This window comes from Typopeltis vanoorti, chromosome 5 (genome assembly GCF_054136105.1).
Source record: "Typopeltis vanoorti isolate ZY-2024b chromosome 5, IOZ_Tvanoo_1.0, whole genome shotgun sequence".
In the NCBI taxonomy this organism is placed as follows: Eukaryota; Metazoa; Arthropoda; class Arachnida; order Uropygi; family Thelyphonidae; genus Typopeltis; species Typopeltis vanoorti.
In genome coordinates this window covers 144,526,304-144,544,694 of record NC_143553.1, presented here as the reverse complement: position 1 = coordinate 144,544,694, position 18,391 = coordinate 144,526,304, and the positions used below count along the sequence as shown (strand labels likewise).

Genomic DNA, 18,391 nt, shown 5'->3' with positions numbered 1-18,391 from the left:
TGCCTTCTTTTGGACTCTACTCCTGTATAAACTACTCTCTGATATCTCTCCATCAACCATTCTCCTATCCATCTCAGCAACCCTATATCCATCCCCATGTGCAGTTTACTGATTAATTCCATGTAGTATTCTGTCAAAGGCCTTTGCCAAGTTCAGCAGTATCACTTTAAACATATTAGCTCTGCTCACACATTCTTGAATGCTAACAATGGCAAGCTCCTTTCTTAATATATTCATTTTTAATATGATTCTGCCTTTGATGACATCTGTTCACTCCCCTAATTTTTCTCAGAAACCTTATATGTGGTCTTTACTTTGATCAAGTGCTTTATTTCTAAGATCCATAACTTAAAACTGGTTTGAATACTGTCTTGTATACTGCCAGTTTGGTGTTTTGGCTAATTTCTCTCTTATTCCATATAAATGTTTTCAGCTTGCAACCCACCATACCAGCTTTGCTTATTTTGTTATCTATTTCCAGATTTAAGTTGCCATCTTCACTAAAAACTGTGCTTAAATAGCTGAAATATTTTACTTGTTCTACAGACTCCATTCAGAATGCAGTTGATATATTTAGTATTTCTGTCTATTTTCATAGTTTTGGTCTTTTTATTGCTGATTTTTCTGTTATTTAATTTAGTTATACAATGCTGGCGACTTGCACTAGATGTATTTAGCAGTACAACATTCATCTGCATAAAGCAAAGAGCTAAGTTTGACATTTCCAATTCTATCAGGCCCAATGCTACTTTCTTTCATAATGTGATCCATATAGATGATGAATAAGAGTGGAGATAACATGTAACCTTGTCTTACCCCTGATTTTACATCAAACTACTGTATTTCCATCAATTCTAATTGCTGACTTCCAACTTAAATATAGACTATATTACTCTGTATAATGTTCAATTTACCCCATATAATTGTAGTGTTTTGAATAGCTTCTCTCTTGGCACCTTGTCATATGCCTTTTCCAGATCTACAAAACTTAAGTTCAGATTTTTTGTCATATTCCCATGATTTCTCAACTATTTGTCATAAATTGAATAAAATCTAAAATTCCCATAAGATGATCTCTTATCTTTACATGTTGAATTCCCTGTCATAGATAATTTTAGTTCCTAGATACTTATTAATGCTATCTGGGGCAGTTAAATCCTATTTGAGTTGGTTGGTTGTGTATACTCGTTTGTGTCTTGCAAAATGAAAAATTAAAGTCCCCAGGAGAAAGAGCTCTGCTCCATTGGGACAAAATCAGTTAACTTACCTTCTGTTGAAAAATCATTATAAAGGTTCTTCACATCCCAGACAGGATTCAAACCTGTCTTTCCAAAGAAGGGCAACCTTCACTGACTGAGCAATAGAAACTCTTGCATAAGAACTTTTTTTTTTTTCTTTCTATTTCAACTTCATTATGTAAATAATACATTAATAATTCATACAATTTGTTACACAATTCTTTTATTTCTCAAGAAAACTGTACAAGGTTAGCTCAGGTAGATATCAATTTTGTCTAGGAGTACATTAATGTTTCGATTTTAAAACTAACAATCAAATGACACCAGTCCCAGATGTCTTAAGATTTTTTTTATATATCATTCATATATAGTATCCTCTCCTGTATAATGAACTGATTTAGCATATTCACAATATGAATTGAATTGCATCCTTACAGATATTTACTAAAAGGACATTTTTAACTGATAATTTTTAAGCAACTTTTCTTTGAAAATGAAAAATTCATACAATTCCCATAATTGTGTACCGCTAATTAGTTAGTCTATTAAACTACTTTATAACTTATATTTTTCGATATTTAAAGAAAATTAAAACTGAAAATTTTAATCCTAATGGCCTCATCCACACCTTTTATCTGTGTATTCAATTCTTAAAAGCAGTGAGACTCTAGAGTTTATTACACTGAAGTCCTTTACTTATACTGAGATTCAATCTATTTAATGCATGTGTTGTCTCCCTTTACATCTCTTGAATCAAAGAAATGTTTTCAATCTTTAAAGTAAATATAATATGCAAAGAATGCGCTTATTCTGCATGTTAAAAGTACATTTTAAGTACAATATATTTAATTTAGAATCTTCAACAGATTAATCTACTTAAATTATTAAGAATATGAATTATCTATGCTGCCTGAAGATATGGTTATAAACAAAATTAAGATTTTAAGCATTTGTATAAATTATCTTTATAATGCTTACCGAGGGAAAGAAACATTAAAACTTTCTATTCATAAGATAAGCTGAATTCTTTTAAAGAAAAGCTGCGTCATCAAGCTAGATAGGTGGCAGTAATGCAATTTGTCTGAAATGTAAATCTGCAGAAGTGAGATATCACTTGGTTTGTTGGTTCTTTGACCTGAAGACAAATTTTATATGGATACATACAACTTATTCAAGTGATAGAATTTTGCTAAAACAGTTCCAAAATGTTTATATACAAATGCTCAACAAAAAAAAATTGCTGCTATTTGGAAAATTTAGTAGATTAGGATATAACAATTTTCAGTTTTCAATGAAAATGGCTCACTAAAAGAAAATATAATAGAAATGATATGTGCCATTCAAATATAAAATCTAGAAACTGGAGCAGTATGCATATATTGTGTACCAGAATAATGTGTACAGTACAGAGTTTGGATGCATAGCCAAATGCTTCTATAAAGATTTTAACTCAAATTAGGATGAAAATACATTAAAAGACAAGCATTACAGATGGAAATACACTAAAAGGCTTAACTTGTAATATGATATCAAATGTAAAACGACATCTGATATATTACAAGTTTTAAAATCTCACTCTATAGGCTTTCCTAGTCAACCAGCATAATGTAAAATATGATTCTTTTAGAAAATGTTTCTGATCTGTATACTGCCAAGATTTCTTCTCTAACTTTACATTATTTTAAATCATTCAAAGATGCATGTAAATTTGCACAGTGTGAATTATTTGTTAATGAAAGAAACAGAATTTTTGAAAAACAATGTAATATTTATCTATCTATATATATATATATATAAAATTATTTCAAATAACAGAAACTTCAAACCAATTAGCATATTTTTCTAAGGATTAAATTCATAGGGACATACAAACCAATTCATATGATGCTGATAATCTAAGGCAAACACAAGGTGAACCACATAAATAAAAAATATGCCATATTATTTCACATTTTATACAATATATGAAATTTACAGTTCCCTTCGTTTTCAAAAATACTGTGTGGCAAATTCAAAGCCATCTCCTGTGCCCAATACAGCTGATTTCAGCTAATAATATTAGATACTAAGATCATACTTGCTAAGTCTTCTTATAAGCAGAATTTCTGCACAACATAACAATATCATGAATCTTCAAGTTTAAGGAAGAGAGGAAAAAAAAAATCGTTTATTAATAATAAACTGATGTATATTTATAATTGTGCATATGTTATTAAAAATACAAATTCCTAGTATTATAATAAAATCTCTTATGCATAATTGAAGCACTTAGTAAAAGTTCATTCTTTGTCCTCTTTTCATATTATAATCAAAGTGAAAACAATTTATATATCTTTTCCTCTACTCTCCTTTTTCAAAAATGCCTGGTAAAAGGGAAAGGTTAAATTTCAGTAAAATGTTTACAAAGAATTAGAAACATCAAGTTAAAAATGCTTTTATAAATTTCCTTTTATATTCTTTCATGCAAAATATACAAAGCTATAGTTCAAATCACTTCCAGATTTCAATGTTATGATATCAGAATACAAATGCCACACTAAAGTGATAGCTTATTTTTGTGCTTTATATCTCCTCTTGCAATCCAATCTGGCACCTCTGAAGGGATAGTTCAATGGCTCTTTATTGTATGAAACTAATCACTCGAAAGGTCGAGGAGGTGCCATAGGCCGACGCCACTTTTCTTGCTGATGGAACTCTGTCATTGGACGGCCACCTATTCCACAAGTTCCTACCCCTACACGGCCATTAATATTGTCGGGAGATGCAAAGATGCTCTTTTTAACTTGTCCTTTCCGAGATTTTGAAAATACCTAAGGATATAAAATAGTTACCTGTAAGTATAAAATAAATTTTACTTTTATCAAAGTTCTATTAAGCAGAGTAATTCAATTGTATTTTTTTTTAATTAAACCACCACACAATAATAAGCCACTGTATGTTTTCTTGTTGATTACATCATTGTGTATTACACATAATTCAACTTTACACTTTGTTTTTAATTCCAAATTGACTAACTCATAACTTTAACATAAAAAAAAAGGGACAAGATCTGAAAATAAGCTTAAACGATTTTTTTTTTTTTATCTATTCACAAGGTATGCACACAAATTAATTTTGAAGTATATAAAGGACTTGAAAAATTTTGTGCTAGTTCACCAGTCAGAGAAATATCTCACTTGTTAGATGTTAAGCCTGACTGTACTCAACCACTGTCACATGTTTGTTCCTGACTCAGATCAATTTATAAGCTTTTGTTAATGCTATGCTTAATTTTAACCAAGTATTTATTTTTTCTGGGAAGAAAAAAATTCATGCATTTTATAAGTGATACAAGACCATTTATTATTATTTTTTACATGTCAGTAAGGATTTGTGCATTGGATTATGGGATACTAAGGCAATTGATGTGAAGTCGTCAGCCTTTATATACGAGTTGCCCAGTCATGAAGTTATTTCATGACTGGGCAACTCGTATATAACAAACTTTGCTTGCTTACATTTGCATAAAGGATGAAACCTAGAATATAATTTCTTGGCATCTTTAACTTATAATATAACCAAGTGGAAAAACTTTAAATATCTATCTCTAATCCAAAGTATTTTAATAATAAGGTGTGACACCTTTTGGTTACTTGCATATGTAAATATGACATGCATTAGTCAACTTTTGTATCTATCACTTGGTATGGCTTTGGCTCCCATTGTTGAGGCCTCAATAAAGGTCACAATCAGCCTGGATAGTAGCCCTTCTCATAATTTACATTAAAAGCATTATACATTATTATTATCAGTGTCTCCATGGAGTCAAAAGACTCATCACGGGAGACCCCACATTGACACACCACCCATTATTTACACAATACCTATCATACTTCTCCTTAAATTCATTCACAGAGGAAGCATTCACAACCACCTCTGGCAACAATGCATTCCACCCCTTCACAACCCTCCAAGTAAAAAATCTAGCCTTAACACCCTTGTTAACCACACTCTTACATAATCTCCAGGGATGGCCCCTCATTCTCTCCCTTCCTGCACTGGTCTTAAAAATGTCATTAGTATCAATCCTGTAAAATCCCTTTAATAATTTATATGCTTCTATCATATCTCCTCTCCTATATCAGCTAGTTTTTGGAGCCCACAGTTCTTCAATCTATCCTCGTAGGGAACATCCCATAGACCTGCAACAATCTTTGTAACTGGCCTCTGAATCCTCTCCACCATTTCTTCATCACCAAGAAATCCAGGTGACCAGATCTGTGCGCAATAGTCCAAATGCGGTCTTATTAATGCCTTATAAAGTGGAACAATAACTTCCTTATCCCTGCTTGTTAGTGTGTTCTTCAACAACCATGTAATTTAATGTGATGTTTTTGCAATATGCCCTTTAAACTTAAATTCTCTGTCCACAAAAACTCCCAAGTCCCTTGCCTCGTCAACTTCTTGCAGTTCAGTTCCATTAATACAGTAAACAGCATTTGACCTCATCTTCCTGAAGTGCATCACCTTACACTTAGCCTCATTAAACTGACAGCCATTTACCTTAGTCCATACTGTCAGCCTATTTAAGTCATCCTGCAAGATATCTACATCATTTGAATTGACTATTGCTCTTCCTAATTTTGCATCATCAGCAAACAAGTGGATATTTCCTTTCAAAGTATTCCCAATATCATTGATGTACAAATTAAACAATAGATGGCCAAGCACTGAGCCTTGAGGTACACCACTAGTTAGTTGCCTTCTCCTGGACTCAGCTCCTCCATAAACCACTCTTTGGTATCTATCCACCAGCCATCCCCTAATCCAAATCACCAGCTTCAGATCCATACCCATTTGCTCTAATTTATGTAACAGAGTTCCGTGTGGAATCTTGTCAAATGCCTTTGCAAAGTCCAGCAATATCACTGAGTAAGGATTTCCTTTATCCAACTCTGTTACCTTATTATAGAAAGTAAGCAAGTTACTGAGGCAAGACCTACCTTTCACAAAACCATGTTGCCCCTTATAAAGTATCATATTATATCATACATCGCTGTCTACCCAGTCCTGAATTCTAATTTTTACCAGTTTCTCCAAAACCTTAACCACCACTCCAGATATATTGATTGGTCTATAATTTGCAACCTCAGTCTTGGAGCCTCCCTTGTACAGTGGAATTATTTTCCCCTCTTTCTACTCTATTGGTACTTTACCAGAACTGAGGCTTAAATTAAACAGCCTGGTTAGAGGAGGTGCTAATTCTCTTGCACATTTTCGTAACACATGGGTCTATAATTCTATAATTTGCAACCTCAGTCTTGGAGCCTCCCTTGTACAGTGGAATTATTTTCCCCTCTTTCTACTCTATTGGTACTTTACCAGAACTGAGGCTTAAATTAAACAGCCTGGTTAGAGGAGGTGCTAATTCTCTTGCACATTTTCGTAACACATGGGCCGATATGCCATCTAACCCAATGGCAGTATTAGTATTAAGGTTCTGCAATATATTATACACCTCTATTTTGTCTATCTTTTGACTCATCAGTCAATGACACATTTGACACTGCACTATCACAACCAGGATGGTACACTTTTGCAAAATGATCACTAAGCAACTCAACTATTTGATTTGCTTCTGTAATTTCCCTACCATCAACACTTTTTAAAGTAATCTTTCCATGGTTATTCTTCCTTTTACTTGCCACATAGCGAAAGAACTCCTTAGGATTTTTTTTTTTTTTTGGATTCATCAGCTCGCTTCCTCTCATAATCAGCTTTGGCTTTCCTTACCATACAAGTTACTCTCTTTGCCTGTACCTTGTGAACACTCATCACATTTTTCTTTATACTTCCTCCACAACCTTTTCTTTATCTGCAACTCCTGCTTAATAATATTATTCATCCATCTTACTCCTACTTGATTTCTCCTTCTGATTCTGGGAATACAGTCTGATACAGCTTTCTTTAAATACTCCTTGACAATCTCCCACGTACCATCAACATCTCTCCCTTTCAAATTTTCATGCCATAGCACTGCTAAAAGCCGACGTCTCAGCTTGTCATAATCACCAGCCTTGTAATTCCACATATACCTCTTCTTAGTATAATATTCAGCACATCTTACAATCTCCCAGGTTAAGAACAAATGATCGCTTTCCACAAGGGAAATACATGTCTATAATTGATGTGAAGCCATTATCCTCTACATACAAGTTGCCCAGTCATGAAATTACTTCATGTGCAAACTTCGTTTGCTTACACTTGCATAAAGGATGAAACCATGAATATAATTTCTTGGCATCTTTAATTTATTTATTTTTAATTATTATCATTTTTTTATCATATTTTCATTTCTAATACTCATGTCTTGAATCACTTTTATGGAAAAAAATGCTTTCGATATCATTTAAAAAACTCAATAAAATAAAATCCTTAGGTCTCCACAAATAACTAAGTTAGTGCATTTCTGACTTCTGATTAGCTCTGAAACATTGCTGGATAGACAGGGACAGTGATGGCATGACACATTCACAACTCAGAAAACCATCAAAAAAAGTTTAGGTAGAATCAATAGCGAAATATTTTGAAAAAATAAATACTTCTTTGTCAATTTTCTAAGTTTCAATATCCATTATTAATGGACAAATTCTGCATCTTCCATCACTGAGTAAAAAATGAACTCAGCTCCCACTGACTGCTCCATATTTTAGGTTGCCATTTCACGGTTACCTCATGGTATGACTGAGTGTCCTATAAGATAAAACAACGTGTGCGTATTATCCTATCCCCTCACTGGTCATATTCGATTATGACAAAATCATGAATAATAGCAGGTATTTGCAATGACCATCATCATAGTCATTGCAAAATTTAAAGGGAATGATCTAGATCAAGGTTGTCCAAAGCACTTCCCGCATGTGGCCCAAGGTGCGATCCGTGCAGCCTGCCTGTGGGTTTTGATTTTCACAAGTGAAAAAATAAAATAATTTTAATAGAATGCGTATTACATATTTTAATTCTATCAAATCAATAATCTCAATGTTGGTAATTTCATTTGGTGTTTTTACATCACAGTATACTCACGTGTTTTTCAAATATTAGATATGTCAAAGAAGTGTTCTTAGGGGAGCTTAAGGGTCAAAGCTGTATAACTGAGAGGAGACTTCCACATAGCCTTTAAAGGAATGAGGAGAACCAACCAGGGCTTCTGACCTAATGTCCAATCCTTACCGTCTCGTGGTGCACCCTGTTGGGTATCTACTTGGATACTGAACGAACGAGGATGGGCTGGCAATTTGGGATTTAGTCGACCAAATTGTATTCTTATTGGTTAAACCAAAATATAAAAAAAATGATGGTACGACATGACAAAATTTCATGCCGGCTCAGGCGTCTCCCAGTTAAACAAGGCTCCCGTTGTTTTCGCCAGGGAACCAGGGTGAACAGCGAAAAGTCAGCTACTGGAACAAATCTGAAAGCACACCCCAACCCAACATCACCAGAGTTAACGATCGGTACTATCAACATAAGAAGCCTGAATGGCAAAGAAATGGAGCTAGTGGAAGAATTAGATAAGTACCAGATCAACATAATAGGGGTGATTGAAACTAAAAGACAAAAGACAAAAACTAGTGAGATCTTTCTGAGCAAAAAATACAAAATGTTATATTCGGGAAATTACAATCAAGGAAAAGAAGGAGTAGCCATGGTATTCAACACAAAATATGAGGCTAATCTTCTTGAATGGCAGTCTCAAGTAGAGTGATGTGGACAAATATCAGAATGGGGAATTGGACAATGAGACTTATTTGTACCTATGGTCCCACAGAAGGTTCTACTAAGGTAGAAGCGGAGGAATTTTTTGATGCTTTAGAAAAAGCAACTGACACAATGAAAAAGGAAAAGTTGGTCCTTGTTGAGCATCTAAATAGCAAAGTAGAAAATGATTGTCAGACATACAAAAAATATTTTGGGAAAATTTGGAGAAAAGAGCAAAGCTAATAATAATGGCAAATACCTCTTGGATTTCTGCTCAGGACATGGACTGGTTATTACTAACACCATGTTTCAACATAAAAATGTGCACAAATTCACATTGAGAGAAGAGGCAAGGAATAAGAAAAGTCTCATTGACTGTTATTGTTGATAGTGATGTTTTCTCCCTGGTGCAGGACACCAGAGTGTAGAGCGGATTTGAAATTGGAAGTGATCACTATTTAGTGTTGAGCAGGATAAAATTGAATTTCATATTGAAAAGAATAACATGTAAGAAAGTTTTAAAGCGAATAAAAGTTGAGCAGCTCTCAGATGTGAACTATAGACTAAAATAAACAAAGATTATTGAAAAAAAAAAATGAAAGAGTTTGAGAACAGGAACCAAACCTTGAAGAAAAAAATCCTGATAGATTCAGCCAGAGGCATGTGGTGAGGTTGTCTACAATGATAGAAAAATCAGAACTCCATGGTGGACACAGGAAGTTAAAGAGGCAGTGAAGGAAAAGAAGAAAGCATATCAAAAGTATCTGGCAAATAAATCAGCTTGTGCTCTTAGAGAATACAGAGACAAATGTAAGAAAGCTAAACACTGTGTAAAACTAGCTAAACAAAAGTCATGGGAGAACTTTGGCAAGAACATAGAAAATAAATATCAAGAAGGTGGTAAGATATTCTGGAGGTTGTTGAAGAAGCTTAGAAATGGAGGAAAGAGTGCTGTAAAAGGAGTTAGAGATGATAAAGGTGACATGAAAACAGGAGAAAAAGATATCCTTGAAGTATGGAGTAATTACTTTGAAAAATTGCTAAATGAAACGAGCAGTGATAGCACAGTGGTAAAAAACACTTAACAGACAGAGTCAGGAATACATATCCATACTTGAAGTAGAAAAAGTCATCAAAGGCTTGAAATGTGGAAAGGCAACAGGAGTAGATGATATTCGACCAGAAATGCTGAAGAATGGTGGTATAAGAGTCTTACAGTGGCTGCACTGCATAGTTCAGAAAGCCTGGACAAAGGGATGAATTCCCGATGATTGGAGTAGAGCTCTAATAGTACCCATATATAAAAAGGGAAATAAAACTGAATGTGAGAATTACAGAGGTATTTCCCTACTGAATGTTCCTGGCAAGATAAGATCTATGCAAGTATACTTGAGAAACGTTGAAAAAGTTGAGAAGAATTGTAGAAAAAAAAGCTTAGTTAAGAACAAGCTGGATTCAGGCCAAATAGAAGCTGTCAGGATCAGATCTTCACTTTACAAGAAATAGTTGAGAAAGCATGGGAATATAACAAAGATCTGTATTTAAGTTTTGTCGATTTGGAAAAGGCATATGACAAGGTGCCAAGAGAGAAGCTATTCAATACGCTACAGTTATATGGTGTCAATGGGGCATTATATCAAGCAATACTTAGTCTTTATTTGAGTTGTAAGTCAGCAGTTAGAATTGAAGGAGGTGCAGGAAGATGGTTTAATGTTAAATCTGGTGTGAGACAAGGATATACATCATCCCCTCTGTTATTCATTATCTATATGGATCACATTATGAAGGAAAGTGGTATTAAACATGATATCAAAATTGGAGATGTTAACGTCAGCTCTTTGCTTTATGCGGATGATGTTATACTTCTAAATAAATCCGCTACAAGTTTGCAAGATTCCCTGACTAAATCGAATAGCTGTTGTAATAGATATAGTATGAAGGTCAGCAATAAAAAGACAAAGACCATGAAAATAGGCAGAATCATTGAAAATGTCAACTGTGTTGTGAATGGAGAACCTGTGGAACAAGTGAAACATTTCAGCTACTTAGGCACGATTTTTACTGACGATGGTAAATTAAATATAGAAATAGACAACAGAATCAGCAAAGCTAGTATGGTAGGAAGTTAATTCAATAAATTCATATGGAATAAGAGAGAAATTAGTCGGAACACTAAATTAACTGTATACAAGACAGTGTTCAAACCAGTTTTAACTTATGGATCTGAGAGCTGTGTCAGAAGTAAAACACTTGACCAAAGACTAGAGACCGCAGATATGAGAGTCCTGAGAAAGATTAGAGGCATGAACAGATGGCATCAAATTTTCTCCAATCTTTTCCTACTCTGCTATTTAGATCCCCAACAAGGACCAACTTTTCCTTTTTCATTGTGTCAGTTGCTTTTTCTAAAGTCTCAAAAAATTCCTTCACTTCTACCTTAGAACTGTGGGACCATAGGCACAAATAAGTCTCATTGTCCAGTTCCCCATTTTCATATTTGCCCACATTACTCTACTTGAGACTGCCTGCCATTCAAGAAGATTAGCCTCGTATTTTGTGTTGAATACTATGGCTACTCCTTCTTTTCCTTGATTCTCATTGCCTGAATATAACATTTTGTATTTATTGCTCAGAAAGATCTCGCCAGTAATTTTTTTTTTTTTTTTTTTGTTTCAGTCACCCCTATTATGTCGATCTGGTACTTATCTAATTCTTCAGCTAGCTCCATTTCTTTGCCATTCAGGCTTCTTATGTTGATAGTACCGATCTTTAACTCTGGTGATGTTGAGTTGGGGTTTGTTTTCAGATTTATTCCAGTAGCTGACTTTTCGCAGTTCGCTCTGGTTCCCTGGTGAAAACAATGGGGGCCTTGTTTAACCAGGGGAAGCCCCAGCTGGCATGAAATTTTGTCATGTCGTACCATCATTTTTTTTATATTTTGGTTTAACCAATAAGAATACAATTTGGTCGGCTAAATCCCAAATTGCCAGCCCATCCTCGTTCGTTCAGTATCCAAGTAGATACCCAACAGGGTGCACCACGAGAAGGTGAGGATTGGACATTAGGTCAGAAGCCCTGGTCGGTTCTCCACATTCCTTTAAAGGCTATGTGGAGGTCTCCTCTCAGTTATACAGCTTTGACCCTTAAGCACCCCAATCACACACACACACACACACACACACACACACACACACACACACACACACACACACACACACACACACACATATATATAAAACATATTTACTTAACTTGATTAACCATTTAACCTATTAAACAATTGGTCCTTCATGCAAAATAGCTTTGATTTACAAAATGCAAATTATGCACCAAACTATCAGGATACAACTACATAAGCACCAACATATACTTAAGATTTGGACCCAATCATTCAACATAATTTTCTCCATTAACTTTCGGAAACAAAATCATTTAACCTTCCTACCGGCTAGGACGTCTATAGACGTCCAACTAAATCTGGATAAGATTCAGCCCACCTGTTTAAAGAACCTGGATAAGAAGTGCAATTTGACTGTCATGTCCATTAGAAGGTGTGATAAACCCTCACGCTCAAGAGAAAGGTTAATCGGATTATCTCCCGTTCGTAGCTGCCTCTCAGTTGCCTATAACAAGAAACGGACTTTCTTGTTCCATGCTGGTGAACTGGATTTTAGTTATATATGATAGACTAAAAATAGAGAAATTATTTATATTTTTGTTTTCTCTTTTTATTCTACAATACAATTTTAATTTCTGGACAAAATAAAGGTCTTGCATAATTTCTTCACTTAACCAATTTAATTTTTTATTTTTTTGCGCTAATTTTTTTCTAATCGCTACTAGACAAAAGATTTTTCTTTGTTCTCGAAGAAATTAATTCACGATAATTATTTGGAATATTCTTTTAAAAAAAGAAAAGAAAACCGGCTGCCGACGTTCCAAGTTATATTAATTTTATTTTTGTACAAAACCATCGAAATCGAATAATACTTAACAGATTTCCTTTAGGACACGCTTGAGCAACTTTGCTTTATAGAGAATAACATGAAATTCTTTAATCATATTACTAAATTTTTTCTTCATGTTGTATAGTAATCTGTACTTTCACTTTCTTGGTTTCCTTGTATAATTGGTCATTACAAAATGAAATTAACAGTTATGATTTAAATTTATATTTTCTGCATAATTCAGATATTTTATTCTCCAATTTTTAAAGTAAGCGATACATTTGCTTATTTTTATCATTCAAAATATGTATATCAAATGTGAAATTTCATTTCCATATTTTTACAATAGAATTGAACTTTATTTCGCCTCTGATAGTTTAACCCCCCCCCCCTGTTGCATTACTATCACACACCCGAAAACTGTTATGAAACATAGGTACAGTTTTTATTTAATTCGTTATTTTTCTCTAGTAATTGTTCCACATAACTTTAATTTTTCGATACTGAAACTATGTGGTGATTATTATAAATTAGCAAATTATAAATCAGACAATATACATATTTCCTGATTATTATAAATCAGGAAATTATGTGATATTCGGATACAGGTGAAATTAATATTTAAAATCACTGTCATCCTTCAAATGCAATATCAGAATAAAGAAAGTGAAAAACCCGAAGTTTCGAAATACATTTCGAAAGCCCGCTCTCGAAATGTATTGGTCTACAGACTGGATTCTGAACACGCCAATGTTTCGTGATGTTATGACTGAAAAACAATTCAGTCTCATCATGAAGTATTTGCATTTTCAGAATAATGAAGAATACGATCAGGCAACACATCCTTGCCCAGTCCTCAACAAAATTTATGATTTTCTGATGAAAATCCGTCAAAAATGTAGATCACTCTACATTCCTGAGAGAGACTTGAGTATCGATGAAAGCCTTATGCCATTCAAAGGTGGACTGAAATGTAAGCAGTATATTCCCAAAAAGAAAGCGAAGTATGGAGTAAAATTTTTTATGCTTTGCGAATCGGAAAGTGGATATCTTTGGGATTTCAAACCTTATACGGGAAAGCAAACTGTAATCGAGCACGATAAATATTCGGATCTCCCCTTGTCGATGCGTGCAGTAATGCAGTTACTAGACCCTTTACTGGGGAAAGGTTACTGCATTATAATGGATAATTACTATATATGTGTCCTGAACTCGCTGATTTGCTTTTACAGCATCTTACAGATAGTTATGGTACTGTAAATGCAAAAAGGCGAGATATGCCTCCAGATCTGGCTTCAGGAAAGCTATCGAAGGGGGAAATCCGAACTTATCAGCGAGGGAAAGTCTTTGCACTACGTTGGAAAGACAAAAAAGATGTTTTTCTGCTATCTTCCCTGCACAATCCATCAGCGGAATCCGTGGAGAAGCATGGTTTGAAGAAAGAAAAACCCATTGCTGTGTGTGCATACAACGACACTATGGGTTGAGTCGACAGGTGCGATCAGCAGCTATCATTCTACTCTGTAATGAGGAAACAGCATAAAAAATATTACAAAAAAGTGTTTGGACATGTTATTTGAATTTTGAAGTGTTTGGATTTTGTTATTTGGAACAGTTTCCTCCTGTACAAGAAAAAATGTTTGTCTACCATAACATATCTAGAATACAGAATAGAAATTGCGAAAGCATTGCTGCATGCACATGCACCTTCTTCAGCAAGCAGAAAAACAGGAAATCCTGTCAGACATCTGAGGTTGAACGCTGCTAACTCCAACCATTATCCCGAAAATCTACCACCAACGGCTAATAAAAAAAAAACCTCCACGCAAATATTATGTATGTAATAAAAAAAATATCAGAAAGGAAACAAAAATCTGGTGCCCTGAGTGTAAAACTGCTTTGTGTGTTTACCCTTGCTTCAAGGTGTTCCACGCTGTTCAAGAATTTTAAATTCTGAACAGTATGAAATAAAAAATGTTTGTTTTCATGCTGTTCAAGAATTTTAAATTCTGAACAGTATGAAATAAAAAATGTTTGTTTTCAAGGCCATCAAAACAGTCCTTTTCAGGACTACAAATATTGATAGAGGGATACCCGAATGCACTGTTTCTTTTTCATCTTGAAGGCTAATTTTTAAGTTCTTTTTATGACACAGAGAAACTGGAAAGAGTATTCCAGGTAAAGTATTTCATCTAAACAATAAAAAATAATGAAATAAAATCTACCCTATATATATATAAAATGATAAGCTTTTTTATGTCATGTTTATCGAAACGTTTTGAAACTCAGGGGCTACCCTGAGTGTCGAGTCTTCAAAATTCGAGTCATCAGAATTCAGGGGCTGAACCCCCTTTCGAGTTATCACAATTGAAGGAGAACTGGTCTACCATACCGGAACACGGGGGGTTGGGCATAGCCCCCCTAGTTAATAAATGAAATATATAAATAATAACGGGAACATTTTCACCTTGCCAACACTCAACATTGATGTGATATGGGTTCCAAATTTCTTGTTTCGGAGATATATATATATATATATATATATATTACAAAGTTTTGTAATAAAAATTTCTGCTACAATGAAGTTTGGCAGAATCAACAATATTATTACCACCTTATTTCTGTTTCTCGTGTGGGAGAAAAACGGTAAAATGTCACTCTTATAATTATATGAGATGTTATAATGGCAAAAATAGTAAGAAAAAAGTCATTTGCAGTTTCTCTTCAAAACACAAAGAAAGAACATTGTAAATTCAGCCAGTGGAAAAGAAAATACTACATATTTTTCTCCTGTTATCTGATTTTTTTTCTTATAGTTCAAAGAAGAAATCACTGCATATAACATGAAGTCTGCAGGAGGGAAAAAAATCTGGAAATTGGTTACATTATAACGAATAGAGAAATCATGTCAGAAAAATTATTCACGTATGATTCTAATCTCAGCAGACATAACATTTTCTTCTAGATTAGATATCTAAAGTAACTGAACCTTTGCTACTATTTTACACTAAAATGAATGGGTATGTTCCCCAAGTGATTTACGTTTGTAACAGCTGTCTTGCGAACGATTTATGAAATAAATTATCTGAAATATCCGCAGATTGCTTAGGTCTATATCCCCCCCCCAAAAAAAGAAGATTATGAAACGAATATGCACCTTTTCTTTGAAAATAATTCAAATCCTCTTTTTCAAGATAATTGTATGATTTAATTTCTAATTTTTGATAATAAAAGTGAAACTGATCATTATAAATTAAGCAATTATTTTGGCATAAATAATGTATAAGCATGTAAACGAAATATCAGTATTTCTGTTAGAATATAGGTAATCAACAATCGAAAAAGAAACAAGACATTCTTGACATATTCTGCACTACAGCCTGGGGCACTTTAGTGTTCTCCCCTTTCTTCTCAATAGCACTGAGAGTAATAAGCCTTCAACTTTTCCTCCAGCTAAGAGGATATTACCAAGTAATATCCTCTTAGCTTTTCTGAAATAATCTACGTCTTTAGAAGACGTAGATTATTTCAGAAATAGCTTCCAGCAGCAGAAGTAATATTTAGATTTTTTTAAAGAAAAACAAACAAAAATAATACTACTGAACTTTCTTTTGTGTGGTATGCATATAAACAATTTTGCATGGTGAAAATATAGCATATTATTTCTAAAATTTCACATAATTTCAGCGGGCAGTAGAACAGCTGGTTTTAGATTGCAAATAAATAGAACAGAATTAGAAGTTTCACAATACAATCTGATTGCCGTATATCTTTTGTCAAAATGGTAAAATGAAGTAATTGATTTTGAATGCTGTCTAGAAAAGCTTTCAAACCTGTGAGTTCTAGGAGAGGATAAGGAGGGGGGGGAAGCATTAGAAAATCTTCAAAATGAAAAAGAATTTTGAATCATTCCGTATATGATATTTTTCCCATTATATTTTCAACATATCTACGAGGATGTGCACTAGATATTATCGTAATATGCATAATACAAATAAATAAATAAATAAATGACGAAGGCGAAGAATCACTGCTAAAATATCATTGGATATAAATTTTTGATACCAAAAAGACACACAATTGGAAACCGAGTAATGCAATGTAGCATTTTAACATTTTTTTTTTATTTTGTCTTTATGAATAACAAAAAATCGTTTCTAAAACTGAAATGTGATGATCCATATAATGCTATTTCGCTAGAAACGAAAGAAAAAGGACATATTTATTTCAATAAATATTGTTTAAAAATATAAATATTTGACATAATATTTTCAAAGCAAACATTTGAAAATTCTGTATTCGAAAAAAAATTATTCAATTATTATACGTAAAGTGAAAGATCAATCAGTGCAACTCTTCCGGTGCACTGATTTGTAGAATTACCAAGTATTTATAAGACATAGATTATTTCAGAAATAGCTTCCAGCAGCAGAAGAAGTAATATTTAGATTTTTTTAAAAGAAAAACAAACACAAATAATACTACTGAACTTTCTTTTGTGTGGTATGCATATAAACAATTTTGCATGGTGAAAATATAGCATATTATTTCTAAAATTTCACATAATTTCAGCGGGCAGTAGAACAGCTGGTTTTAGATTGCAAATAAATAGAACAGATTTAGAAGCTTCACGATACAATCTGATTGCCGTATAGCTTTTGTCAAAATGGTAAAATGAAGTAATTGATTTTGAATGCTGTCTAGAAAAGCTTTCAAACCTGTATAGAAATTTAGAGTAGTTATGCAATTCAGTGCCAGGAGAGAATAAGGAGGGGGGGAAGCATTAGAAAATCTTCAAAATGAGCAAAAATGTTGAATCATTCCGTATATGATATTTTTCACATTATATTTTCAACATATCTACGAGGTTATGCACTAGATATTATCGTAATATGCATAATACAAATAAATAAATAAATGACGAAGGGGAAGAATCACTGCTAAAATATCATTGGATATAAATTTTTGATACCAAAAAGACACAATCGGAAACCGAGTAAGGCAATTTAGCATTTTAACATTTTTTTTTATTTTGTCTTTATGAATAACAAAAAATCGTTTCTAAATCTGAAATGTGATGATCCATATAATGCTATTTCGCTAGAAACGAAAGAAAAAGGACATATTTATTTCAATAAATATTATTTAAAAATATAAATATTTGACATAATATTTTCAAAGCAAACATTTGAAAATTTTAAAATTCGAAAAAAAATTATTCAATTATTATACGTAAAGTGAAAGAACAATCAGTGCATCTCTTCCGGCGCACTGATTTGTAGAATAAAATACACCAAATTCACTATCACTAAATAGATTCATTGCAAAAGCTGATCAGTGGGCATTTCAGGATTGATTTTTTTTTCGCATATGTGAAATTGGTTTCAATTTTTGGGAAGAGACACAATAAATCATTTTAGAGGCAAGAAAGGTCAAATAACTTAGGACAGTAAATGAAATTCTAAG

At 33.4% G+C, this 18,391-nt stretch overlaps 1 protein-coding gene across 3 annotated transcripts in view; it reads right to left on the bottom strand.

The window, feature by feature from the left end:
• Positions 1-1,444: 1,444 nt before the first annotated feature.
• LOC150106901 (survival of motor neuron-related-splicing factor 30-like) overlaps positions 1,445-18,391 on the bottom strand; it is a 159,259-nt gene continuing 142,312 nt past the window's right edge. Inside the window, exon 7 of one of the 3 annotated variants that reach the window (XM_090392809.1) lies at positions 1,445-4,048. In XM_090392809.1, coding sequence (XP_090248935.1) covers positions 3,875-4,048 — 174 coding nt within the window. In that variant the 3' untranslated portion in view covers positions 1,445-3,874. Of the gene's footprint in view, positions 4,070-18,391 lie in introns of all 3 variants that reach the window. The other 2 variants (XR_016548334.1, XM_090392810.1) reach the window with 2 other exon arrangements.